The sequence below is a fragment of the Peromyscus maniculatus genome, chromosome 11, assembly GCF_049852395.1.
Source record: "Peromyscus maniculatus bairdii isolate BWxNUB_F1_BW_parent chromosome 11, HU_Pman_BW_mat_3.1, whole genome shotgun sequence".
NCBI classification, from domain to species: Eukaryota; Metazoa; Chordata; class Mammalia; order Rodentia; family Cricetidae; genus Peromyscus; species Peromyscus maniculatus.
Window position 1 is genome coordinate 41214710 of NC_134862.1, and position 13297 is coordinate 41228006.

Here is a 13297-nt window from a genome sequence, read left to right on the forward strand (position 1 = left end):
GAAATGTACTTCTGACATCTGGAACTCCAAAGCTGCCTCTCTGTGACGCCAGCAGCAGTTTCCACAGAAATAAGACGCTGCCTCGGAAAATCTCCTTTTCCCTGGGAGTGATTTTATGACTGAAGCTGGCTTATACCCAGAGATACACACTTTCTGTTATTTGGGGTTCAATTGTCTCACGCGTAATTCACATGGAATCAACCTGCATTTACTGGGTTCTTGTTGCATCAACACAGGGCAGGATGCAAGCTCACTCCACTGAATGTGAGGCACCTCTGTGTATTCCTGCTCTCCTTCCACTGAGCCGTCCATTCTGGACTCTGTCTATGTCCGTGGTGGGCGGCGATGGGGGGGATAAACATCAGAAGTGAATAATTATCTGTGAGTGGTGATTTGCATATTCTTCATGTTTCTATTTTACTTTTGTTTGAGACAGAGCCCCCCTAGGTAGCTCAGGCTAGCCTCAAACTTCCCATTCTCCTGCCGTAGCCTCCAGAATGCTAGGGTTATAGGCATCCACCACCTCATCCAGACACATCTTTCTTGGGCAGGGGTGGGGGGTGTTGATGATCTCTGGAATGAATCTATCTTGAACTAAAAGGGAGCCTGAAGAGGAGAGGCAGGAAGAGGTAGATGTGAGGAGGCTGTAGAGGGGCTTCCACACCCTCCCCCAGGGTTGTCAGGCCTCTCCGAGGGAAATGAAAGGGAAATGGTCCCTGAACGAAGCCGAGACATGGACTGAGGAGGGCAGGGGCAGAGGAATGAGCTGAGAACTCTGAACCTGTGAAAGAATTCTCCTGACAATGAAAGACAGCCCTAAATTCCTTTTCAGTCCCGAGACTATCTACCTTTCTGTGGCCACAAAATTCATTTGTCTTGAAGCTTGACCTTTCTAGTAATGTCTGCTGTCTTGTAGCTAAAGTGGCTTAGCCAAGAAAAGAAAAGAAACAAAAAACAAAACAACAAAAAAAAAACCTCCTCTGACAAATGATGAGCAAGGGTTAGACCATCTCTACTTTCCCAGATTCCTATTTATATAATGTCACTTTCATCCAGGCCGTGTGACATCTGACACTCCTTAGAGTCACTTTGTGTTTAGCTCCCTTCGAAACCCAAAGCCAAGCACGTTAGATGTGCAGGCGCTGTAAGGTAAGAGGGATAGAGAGCAGCAGGGATAGAGAGCCACCTTTGGTGGCTTGGGAGGACCTGCCACTCAGCAGCTCCGAGTCCCGGGTCCTCCCGTCCTCCACCCAAAGCCTGGCCTACCTTCTCACCACCCGACAGAGTCCATTTTTCTTTATCGTCTTCTACCTGTGTCAATTCTTATGTACAGCTCGCCGGATCGCCTGGAGAAAGCTGGGCCAGCCTTTATGCTCTACCTCCCACCCAAGCCTTCCACACCTCCCTCTGCAGCGGTCTGCTCCCTGTCCTCCATTTTCAGCCCCCACTGCCTTTACCAGAGACACCACACACCTGGGCATCCTTGTCATGCCTGCTCTGCCAGGGTCTCAGTCGGATCCTGCTTTGCCTAAAGGAGGGGACATCTGTAGGGGCTCATTCTTCTGACTTCAGGACAGCAGAGCAGGACGGGGGTCATGCACTTTTCTCCTGTGTTGTCAGGAAAGGAGGTTGCAGCTTTGGGAGCCGCCAAGAAGCCCCAAGAGAAGTGTGGCCAGCAAAACCTGGCTCCTTAGCATGTCCTGGCTAGCCTGCATTTATTGAGTGCTTACTGTATGCTCCCTGCTTTGAAAGACTCCAGGTCTAGATAGAGATTCACATAAATGTTGCTCAGTGATTTCCAAAAATGCCACAGTGTTCCTGGGACTATTTTGACACCCAAATTAAGAGCATTTTTGTCTCTGTTTTTGCAGGGGTAGCTCCTACAGCTCATAGTGTCTTGGAAGCTGGGAGTTACTGATAACAAGTGTGAGTAAAACAACAAAAAATATCTCTGACTTGTATTTCTCCAGTACCTTTGAGGTTAGGCCCCTCACGTGATTTTTTAAATTTAGATTTACTTATTTTATTGTGTGTGCATGTGTGCGTTGCCTGCCTGATGCCTGTGAAGGTCAGAAGAGGGCACTGACCTTTGGAACTGGATTTACAGGCAGTTGTAAGCTACTGCACATGGGTGCTGGGAACTGAACTCAGACCTCCAGGCTCTCGGCTGCTGAGCCAGCTCTTCAGCCCCAGGCCTTTGTCCTCATAAGACAATTTCCTCTCTTATTTGCAGCTGTGGGGTCTAGACAAGGCTCCTGACTGGGTTTGGGGAGGCACTGACTACTCATAGAAACACTAACGAACAGGTTTTCAGAGCCTCGTAAACAGTGATTCTGTTCCTTTCCCTGCCCCAGCTCAGAGTCCCAGAACCAAATGTCAAAGGGAGGTACATAAAGTATATGTTTCCTGATCCAGTTCTATTTTTACTATTTATTTACTTATTTTTGAAACAAGGTCTCTCTACACAGCCCTGGCTGTCCTGGAACTCATATGCAGACCAGGTACTTTTTTTTTTAAACCTCTAAGCCTGAAAGATCAGTAGTGAATTAACTTGTGTCTCAGCCTAGTTGAACAAAATCATCTTTACTTGACATAAAACTCATTGAGAAGAAATAATGACTTCAGGGTATTTGAATTTACCCTCCAGAGATCTGGAACAAGGAATTCTAACACCTTTGGAAAATTTATTTTCATGAGCTTTTGTAGGCGCCACCAGCAAACAATTAACAAAGAAATATGGGTACGGCCTGCACTGGGGAATAGGTGTAGGGATCCAGCTGCCTTTGAGTCAGCCTCGGCTGAGAAATACCCTGCAGGCTTGGTGTGCTTGGGAGAGGAAAGAGGCTGTAGAGCCATAAACAGGGGCTCCCAGGGCTGCCCAGCTTGGATGGAGCAGCCTCCAGGCGGGCTCAGTAGGCAGGCTGCAGGCTGCGGAAGGACAAGGGACTCCACACCAGTCTTCTCAGCAGATAGCAGGGCTCTGCAGTTAGAGCTGTTATCCCGTTGTCAGATACCAGATCGCAGTTTTCAAGGGCAGCCCAGCAAGAATTCACCCTGGAAGCCACCTTCTGAGTGAGCAGAACCCCCCAGTCCTTGAAAACAAACTTGGGGTTTTCTGCCCACCATGCAGCACAGACCATGCTGTCTAGAAAGAAGTGCCCAGCACAGTCTATGAAATTGGGGGCACGAGGAAATAGCAGCTTCTCCGGCTTGGGTTTCTCTTTCTCTGTACTAGGGATTGAACCTAGGGCCTTGGGCATGCTTGGTAAACAATCAACCACTGACCTGTATTCCTAGGCCTCTTTTTCACTTTTTGTTTGGATACAGGGTCCGATTAAATCACCAGCAGGCCTTGATCCTTACACATTCCTGTCTCAGCCCCTCAAGCAGTCGGATCACCAGCTTGCAACATCAGCTTGTGGCTGCTTATAAAATATATTTGTTGTGTGTGGTGGGGCCAGTGCACACTCACACCACAGGGCTTGTGTGGAGGTCTGAGGGTAATTTCGGAGAGTCAGTTCTCTCCTTAGCCTGTGTGGGACCCAGGAATTGAATGAACTCAGGTCCTCAGGCTAGGCAGCAATCACTTTTACCTATTCAGCTACTTCACATTGTTTTTAGTTGTCTAACAAATTCTTATTTAGAAAAACGTCCTCTAACTCTAGTGGTAAAGAATTAAGGACTAAGCTTCCAAAATAACCAAATGTGATTCCCCCAACAGTAGGTTTTCTTTGCCTTTCTGAGGTGGGAAGTTCCTTGTTCCAGGCTGCTTAGTAAGTTAGGGATGACACCAGGACTAGAAGGTGACCCACTGCTCTCAGGTCCTGGCCGCCTCCCACATAGTCTCAAAGTCGGCAATACTTGGAGGGTCTCCTTCCCATTCCAGCTGTAGACACAGCAGGATGAACCAATGGGATCCGGGGAGTGGGCAGGGCAGACTCAAATGCAAAAATGAACGGTAAGAGGAAAACCGACACTTGCGTTTGGACCCTGTACAGCTAACAAGGTGGTATGACTATTGGGGTTTTTGAACCCCAATTTCTTCATTTGGAAAAGTAGAGGAAACAATGCCTACTGTACAGGGCCACCATGAAATATATCTAACAACTTCACACAGGCACATCTGGTAGCCTAGACAGTCTATCAAAGATACCCACCCCCAAACACGGGAATTACGGGGGCTGGCAAGATAGCTCAGCGCACAAGGCGCTTGCTGCCGCGCCTGACTGGTGGCTTGAGTTTGATCCTTGGTACCCACATAGCAGGAGAAAACCAACTCCCTCAGGTTGTCCTCAGGCCTCCACCAGCAGCTGTGGCATGCATGCACGCACACACACACACACACACACACACACACACACACACACACACACTAATTAATCAAACAATCAATCAATCAATCAATTAAAAGAATAACAGCAAGCTATCTAGGTGAATAGGTGAGTACTCCAGGTTACTGTTGGGGCCTTCCTTTATGGGGTCTAGGAGGCAGAGTCTGGTTACTAAGGAGTGTGCCATAGCAATTACATAAAGCCTTTGCTCATTGTGCATGTCTCTTCCCATAATGCACCTGATTTTTATCCTGTGCATGCAAATTATGCATAAATATAAGAAGGTAAATAATGTTTCCCTAAAAGTTCACTCAGAAGGCACAGTTTGCCTTATCTCACATGAACCCAAAATCGGTCCCGACTGGATCAGTCCCTGGCATTCATATACCAAGACATGTTCTTGGAACACGACGCTTGAATGAAAACAAACTTATTCCATTCTCCGAGTGGGGTGCACTTGCAGTTTAATGCAGGCATGGGGAGGTGGGTGTCCCAAGGTGCATTGTTAGAAAAGGAATATAGCCCAAGCCAAGTGAAGTTCCAAGTTGTTAAGCTATTACCTGTGTTTTCCTGCCTCAGGGCTCGTGTGTGTGTGTGTGTGTGTGTGTGTGTGTGTGTGTGTGTGTGTGTGTGTGTGTGTGTGTACTATATTTTTATGTATCTTTCATCTTTTATATAAATAGTAACATACTCACATTCTGTTCTACCTTTTCATCTGAGCAATGTGTCCAAGAGGTTCCCCCCAGAGCCTTTTCATTCATAGATAACATCACTGAGCCACCTCTGACTGCCAGCTGTTTCTAAGCTCTCAATCATGAACGGCTCCGTGTGCACAACCTTGAACTTGCTGCACTTTGCCCAGTACTGGGCATCAGTAAGACAAACTGTAGGTGTCCTCCCTGAGCCTAACCTCCTTCCCACTATCTAACCCATAATACTCCTTTGGGCTCCAGCTACAGAACAGTTCTCTGCACACCGCTTCTGTCCTGGTCTACCGTGTGCACTCGCTCAAGCTACCGTCATCCCTTACATTACAGTAGTAGGCACGAATACATTTGTCTTAGTTACTGTTTTAATGCTGTGAAGAGACACCATGACCAAGTCAACTTATAAAAGAACATCATCGGGGGCTTGCTTACAGTTTCAGAGGATGAGTTCATGACCGTCACGTCAGGAAGCATGGCGGCAGGCAGGCAGACAGACATGGCGCTGGAGCAGTGGCTGAGAGCTTACATCAGGATCCACAGGCCTCAGGCAGAGAGAGGAAGATTGGGCCTAGTATAGGCTGTTGGCTTTTCCATAAAAGCTCTTTCTAAGAGCACAGGTTGCCTTTTTAGGGAAAAGTCAAAGCCCCCACCCCACTGCCACCCCTACCCTTACCTGCAGGGCCACACCTCCTCCAACAAGGCCACACCTAACCCTTCCTAAACAGTCCACCAATTAGGGACCAGATATTTAAATACATGAGCATGTGGGGGCCATCCTCCTTCAAACCACCATGACGTTTAAGTTTAGTCAGACAATCTTGAGGTTGCTACACCTGAGTCGTGCCTGTTGAGGAAGAGATCTCTTGGGGCCTCAGTGCTCCTTTTTCTGAAATTAGATCAATGACACTGTGCACCCCAAACCTGTGAATAAATAACTGAAGTCTGCCTGCCAAGACCTCCATTTGGAGGCTTTTCCACAGGGGAGTCTGGTGAATCTAATCAGATACCTGTCTCAGCGTCTTAGACATAGACATCATCTTAACTGCTCTCTTATACGTGATTTCCTCCAATGGACTGCTCTCCCTCGCTCCCTGTTTGATCTGGCTGGCCTGGAACTTCCTATGTAGACCAGGCTGGTCTCCCTGTGAACCTCTGGTCTCCGCCTCTCCAGGGCTGACATTATACAGGCGTGACCCCACCACGCCACCCACATACTTCCTCTTTTATAGTTGAAGAAGCTGACACTCAGAACATAGCCATGGTATCACAAGCCACGTGGCAGACTCAAACCCTGCTTTGTCTGCATTCAAGCCTGTAAGCTGGTATCAGTCACTACTCGGGAAGCAGGGCACACACATGCTAGCCAGCAGAGGCCGCGCCTGGACAGGAAACTTGCATGGTGCCTGCGCCCTCTGCTGGCCATGCTGTGCAATTTCTGGTCTAAATCTCCCAGAATACAACTGGTGGTGGTTGTAAAAAATAACTCAAATGACTGAGTTGGTGCCACGGTGAAATGCTGAGGATGTCAGTCTTCCTGTTTCCCAGTCACTCAAAAATAGGAGGCTTGAAAAAAAAAAACAAAGAAAACCAAGCTGTGTGTGCGTGGGGTGGGGCGGGGGGATAAGTGTTTAGTGCTAAGTTCTCTCTGCATTAAACAGATGTTTCGATGGAATAGAAGTTTCATTTTTTTCATAATTCAGTCAGAGAGGGGTGCAAAATTTTCACCAATCAGCAATACAGTAATGATCTTTCCTGTGTGGCTCATTGAAGACAAGAAAATACATTAAAATAGAAAATACATAAAATAGAAAATATATTTAAAAAAAAAAAACAACAACAACAGCCGGGCGGTGGTGGCACACACCTTTAATCCTAGCACTCGGGAGGCAGAGCCAGGCAGATCTCTGTGAGTTCGAGGCCAGCCTGGGCTACAGAGTTCTAGGAAAGGCACAAAGCTACACAGAGAAACCCTGTCTTGAAAAACAAAACAAAACAAAAAAAAATGCCTGCCTTTAGCCGGGCGGTGGTGCACGCCTTTAATCCCAGCACTTGGGAGGCAGAGCCAGGCGGATTCCTGTGAGTTCAAGGCCAGCCTGGGCTACAGAGTGAGTTCCAGGAAAGGTGCAAAGCTACACAGAGAAACCCTGTCTCGAAAAACAAACCAAAACAAAACGTAGAGTGGGCTTGTAGACACTAGAGCCTTGGGTACAGTGAGACCCTGTCTCAAAGAACAAGCAAATCTTCACGAATATGCACTGAGAACATTTATCACCACACCTATACACACCTTTTTTTTTATTCTTCCAAGCCTACAAATCGTCTGCCATGGCGGAAACGAGCCTCTCCCTCTCTTTAGCCTCTCCATCCCCCTCTTTCAGGAAGAAGCTCAGAACCTAAGACTCTGTAGATCATTCAGTGTCATGGTTAGGAATCTCAGCTTTAAAGTCCGGCAAACCTGCGTCTGGATCCTATTAACAGCGCTGCATGGGAGCCACCCTGTGTCTCCTTATCCTCGTGTGTGAAGTAGCTTTAAATATCCAGGATTAGTGTGAGGTGGGAAGGAATACTCCCAAGTCCTTTAACACAGGGTCTGAGACAGCTACGCGCTCCCTGGCGTCCCTTGTTATCACCATTCAGCCCAGCCTCTTCAGTTTATAGAGGAGGATTTACGGCTCTGAGAGAAATGACTTCTACGGTCAGGTGGCCAGTTACGGCAAAACCAGGTGGATCCAGGCATCGTCTGCCAGTCCCTCCTTGCCTGGTCACATGTGGGACAGTGAATTGTTGTTGTTGTTGTTGTTTTGGTTTGGTTTGGTTCTTTGATTTTTAGAGACAGGATTTCTCTGTGGAGTTTTGGTGCCTGTCCTGGATCTCGCTCTGTAGACCAGGCTGGCCTTGAACTCACAGAGATCCACCTGGTTTTGCCTCCCGAGTGCTGGGATGAAAGGCGTGCGCCACCACCCGGCAGAACAGCAGATTTTCCTTTATTCCTCAACTCTGAGCAGAAAGAAGCTGAGACATTTCTCCAAGTAGTTGTCGGGGTCATTTTGAGCTGATGTCCCAGAGCCAGGGACAGTGTACCCTGGAGTGCAGCTCCCAGCCATCCAGAGCCAGCTCTTATCCCACACTAGCAGCTCCCTTCCACATGGCACTGTGCAGCTGTTATTATTTTATCTTCTGCAATCTAAAGCTGTAGAAAAATAAGCTAATTAGGGAGTGTCATCACCAACAGCTTTCCCACGTCCTGGAAAGCGTCAAACCTCTGCATCCAGCCAGCCTCCTCCCCACATTACTGGAGAGCCCTCTTTTCAAGGCCTCTGTCTTAGTTAGGGTTACTAGTGCTGTGAAAAGACACCATGACCACAGCAGCTCTTATAAAGAAAATATTTAATTGGGGTGCTGCTTACAGTTTCAGAGGTTCCGTCCATTACCATCACTGGAGGGGAGCGTGGCAGCGTGCAGGCAGACATGGTGCTGGAGCTGAGAGTGCTACATCTGACTGGCAACAGGAAGTCAATGGACTGTCACACTGAGAGATGCTTGAGCAAAAGAAACCTCAAAACCCACCCTTCAGCGACATAATTCCTCCAACAAGGCCACATCTCTTAATAGTGCCACTCCCTTTGGGGCCCAGTATGGTGATATTTTATTTGTACTGAAATGTGATTTTTTGGGGGAGAGGGTGTTTTTTCGAGACAGGGTTTCTCTATGTAGTTTTGTGCCTTTCCTGGAACTCGCTTTGGAGACCAGGCTGGCCTCGAACTCACAGAGATCCACCTGCCTCTGCCTCCAGAGTGCTGTGATTAAAGGCGTGAGCCACCACCGCCTGGCTGAAATGTGATTTTTTTTTTTTTTTTTCGTTTTTCGAGACAGGGTTTCTCTGTGTAGCTTTGTGCCTTTCCTGGAGCTCACTTGGTAGCCCAGGCTGGCCTCGAACTCACAGAGATCCGCCTGCCTCCGCCTCCCGAGTGCTGGGATTAAAGGCGTGCGCCACCAACGCCCGGCTGAAATGTGATTTTATTTGTTTGTTAATAAATAAAGTTGCCTGGGGGTCAGATCTAATTGCAAGCCATAGCAGAAGCTGGGCAGTGGTGATGCACACTTTTAATCCAGATCACATGACAAGCAGATCTCTGTGTGTTCAAGGATACAGCCAGCATGGAGACACACGCCTTTAATCTCAATACCAACCATAAAGACCTGGAGGTCTGTATAGACAGGCAGTGAGGTCATGTGGTTGGGTTTACAACCAATGAGAAGACAGAATAGAAAGTCTATAAAAAGACAGATACACAGGAAGTAGGTCTATTTTGGAGGAGAAGGACGACAGCGGCAGAAAGGGTAAGAAGGCGGCTTTAAGTCTCAGCTCTTAACTACTGCTCTGACTGTTGGTTACGCAGCGGCGCTCGTGGCCCCTGCCCACGGCGGTCATGCCGACAGAGGAGAGTGCTGGAGTCATGAGCCATAGTTACCTTTCTAGAGCTTTATTGGGAGGTGGGGAAGGACTGCAGAGGGGGGGAACAGGAGAGAGAGTGCGGAAAAAGAGACCGCACAGAGGGTACACCTGTTTTTTTAGGCTGGGACGCTGTCATAGGCTGGTGAATTAAGAATTAAGGAAATAATCCTTACATCCCAGACTTTCGCTTATTATAAAAAAAAAGCAGATAGGTGGGAATAGGGGCGTCGTTCCTCACAAAAACTGCTTCCAGCTGATTTCTGGACGTCGATTGGCTCTTGGGGGAATGGAGAAGGGGAGTCTTCTGAGGTAGACAGGTGTTGTGGGATGCTGTCTGTCACCCGCTTGCTCTGGAGACATGTATCCCTCTTGGCTGTGCCTGAGAACTTTGTTTGACAAGATGTAGAAAGCTTGGAGATAAAGTAACTCTTTGCCCATTCGCTGGCAGAAGTTTCCTCAAAGCTGGCCCTCAAAGTGGCCAGGTTTACTGGTACCCGCCCCTATCCACCAATGTAGGCAGTAAATGTATCTGTCCCTTTGTCACTTGGCTGTAGCCAAGAAAAAATTAAAATAACAAACTGGGATCAGACTCCAATCTCGGGTGTCCCCAGAGTAAAGAGGGATCTATGAATCAGCTCAAGTTCCCGTCCTCTTCATCAAGGGATGGGAAGGGCTGCAGTGGCTGTGCTGCAGTTGGTCCCCGGTGGACCGGAGACAGCATTGACCCCCCTCATCAGGAGCAAAAATGTGCCCGCCGATGCCAGCACAGCCTGAGGACAACCCCTGGGGTGTCCGTCGCAAAGAATATAGCTCAGACTACAGCCTCGAGAATGGCGGACTCATTGTGGTGAAGAATCATGGCAGTATCAGTAGTGGTAGCTGTGTGTGGGTCCAGGGGGAGGCAAGGGACATGCGTGTTCACAGCCTTGAGGTCTCGCTGGATGGGGGAGGAGGCGGCAAGCGGCAGCAGGTCCTCGTTGATCTATCCGAGTCTGAATAATGTTGGGTTACACTGCCGCTGCCTGTGGCGGCCATGCTGACTGAGAGTGCTGGAGGAGAGTCACGAGCCATGGTTACCTTTCTAGAGCTTTATTGGGAGAGAGGGGGAGGAAAGGGACCGTGCAGAGGGGTGACACAGAAAGAGAGTGCGGAAAAAGAGAACGCACAGAGGGCACACCTGTTTTTTAGGCTGGGACGCCGTCGCAGGCTGGTGACATGATTAAGGACATAATCCTTACACTGACCTCTTGGGCTTTTAACTCTGCATATGGCTCTGTGTTTCTTTCTTTCTTTCTTTCTTTCTTTCTTTCTTTCTTTCTTTCTTTCTTTCTTTCTTTCTTTCTTTCTTTCTTTTTTGTTTGTTTTTTCGAGACAGGGTTTCTCTGTGTAGCTTTGCGCCTTTCCTAGATCTCGCTCTGTAGACCAGGCTGGCCTTGAACTCACAGAGATCCGCCTGGCTCTGCCTCCCAAGTGCTGGGATTAAAGGCGTATGCCACCACTGCCCAGCCGGCTCTGTGTTTCTTATTTAATAAGACTGTTACATCTACAGCCCATTTTCTTTCAAACCACCACAGCCCCTTTGCAAGTGCTGAGAGAACAGATCACTGCCTATATTGTGCCCTATGACCCACGCCACCCTTTCACTCCAATGTTCTTCCCTCTGCCTCTCCCCGGAGGTCACACACATAGCCATCCACATGCCCAGGGATTTTGTTCCCAGAGAGGGTGCACACGGTCCATAACAATGGTTCACAGTGATTTTCCATTTCAACCTGGGAGAGGCCAGTGACACACACAGCCAGGAGAGCTGCAGTTCCTGGTGTTTCCAGAAAGGACAGAGCCCATCAACTTGGACAAACGTCCCCACATGCTTGCTCCCAATCTTTGTCAGACTTCCCCAAACTCAATAGACCCTCTAAAAGGCAGGCTGAGTCTTCTCCCTCGGGGTTAGGTAACCCATAGCTGCCCAGGTCCCATTTAGACATGGGACAGCCTAACCCTCTATAATTTAGTCAACAGATGGGGAGAAAGTTCTGGAGATGGAGAAGGAGGGGGGCTCGGACGTACTGGCACCAATTGCTCAGGGATAGCACACAGAAAGAGCCCTGGACTAGCAGTTAAGAGCCTAGCTCTGCCGTGATGAACTGTGCCCTTGGGGAAATCACTTTATGTCTCCCGGACCACGTTCCCATGCGCTGTGCAAGTGAGTTGGCCATGAGGACCTGGAAGAAATCTTCCAGCGACAGGTTTCTGCCCGTGGGATGTGTTAAGGTGTTTTTACTGCTTCCCCGTGTCTTGTTTTGTGCCCCCAAGCCTCCTAAGAACCCAGAGAATGACACTGAGGTGTCCGGTCAGGCAACTGTGGGCAATCCTGACAGAGCTTAGTTGGGAGGAGTGACCTGGCCTCGTAGCCCTCCTGCTGCATGCCCCTCTTTAGGGGGACAGACAGGCCCCTCTCCCTTGTGAGAGGCCAGAGGACAGGCTCCTGGGAAAGAAGCGAATGCCAGGGAGGTGTGGTTGCTTTAGGCTCATGGTAAGTTGGTTCTGTTCTGGTTTCCTCCTCTTTTTTGATGTCTTGTCAACATTTTGGATCTGAGGAAGGGTTTGGCTTAGCTTCAGACCGAATTTTGCCTTCTGCTGGGCTTCGGAGATAGAAGGCTAGGCCCTGGCACTCTGCCAGAGCATTGGCTGGGAAGAGCAGAGCTAAAACCCAGCCCAGGCACCCTATTTCCTACTTCATAACTCTCTGGAAGTGCTGGCACCTATGACAGTAGTGATGGCCTGTCCCGTCCAGCTCAGAGGCCACCAACTGGAGTCCAGTTACGGAGGGAGGCCTTTCCTTCCTCATCCCCACCTCTTAAGTCAGGAAAGCTGGCCCTTTCTTTTGGAGAAGGGACACCCACAGGAAGGGTTGATGGTAAGAAAACTTGAATTTCCAACTTCCAGGGTCACGAGAAATAAATGTTGCTTAAGGCACTGGTTTGTGACACGTTGCTATGGCAGCCTTGGTGCACCAACACAGGCCTGCCCCAGACCCTGCCCCTCCACGGCTGCCTCTGCTCTCCCTTCTGTACAGACCACAGCCCCAGACTCACTCTACAAATCCATAGCCAAACTTTCCCATTTTAGGGCCTTTGGGGAGTACTGGTTTTGCTCTGAGTAGGACAGATTGCTTTGGGAGCCTCAAAAGGAATGGAGAGACAATAAGAATATAGACAAAAGCCTGGCTAATGTTTTGAGTTATAGTCCTTCCTGCTACACATACGGCATTTCAGTTTCTGCCCTTCAGGGGTCTAAAATCTGAACACTGGTAGTAGCAGTTCAACAGGATGGGACCCTGGTTTAAGGACCTTTTGATCCCTCATACAATAAAGATGGGATTTCTTAAAGCCAGTGTGGGGTGTCCAAAGACCCTGGGAGAAGTTGGGACAGGAACACCCCTAATTTTCAGACGGCACGCACGTGACGTCCTATTACACATACTGTTTACTCTGGGCATATGACTATTGACTCCAGACCTTATCATTGGGTCCTCAGACTGGGCAGGGCAAGTCTGGGCACCAGGAAGAACTGGTGCCCCTGGCCTGAGTCGAGAAGAAAAGAAGAGGGAAGAGAGGTGGAAGCAGAGAGAGAAGGAAGCTGCTGGTTGGATCACAATGAAATCCCTCCTGGTGCTACTGCTGGTGCTCCTGGACCTGGGACAGGCCCAAGGAGCTGTGAACAGGTAAGGCACTGAGTTCAACTTAGGTATCCCCCAACCCCAGCCCAAGGCTGCCCTGGGGGAGGAAAGCTAATGAGGAAAT

At 48.9% G+C, this 13297-nt stretch overlaps 1 protein-coding gene across 1 annotated transcript in view; it reads left to right on the forward strand.

The window, feature by feature from the left end:
* The window catches only part of Ctse (cathepsin E), a 28701-nt gene that overhangs the window by 4375 nt on the left and 11029 nt on the right, over positions 1–13297 (forward strand). The window contains exon 2 of the mRNA XM_006988831.4: positions 13032–13218. Within this exon, the coding sequence (XP_006988893.1) occupies positions 13151–13218 (68 nt within the window). The 5' untranslated portion in view covers positions 13032–13150. The remainder of the gene's footprint in view (positions 1–13031; positions 13219–13297) is intronic.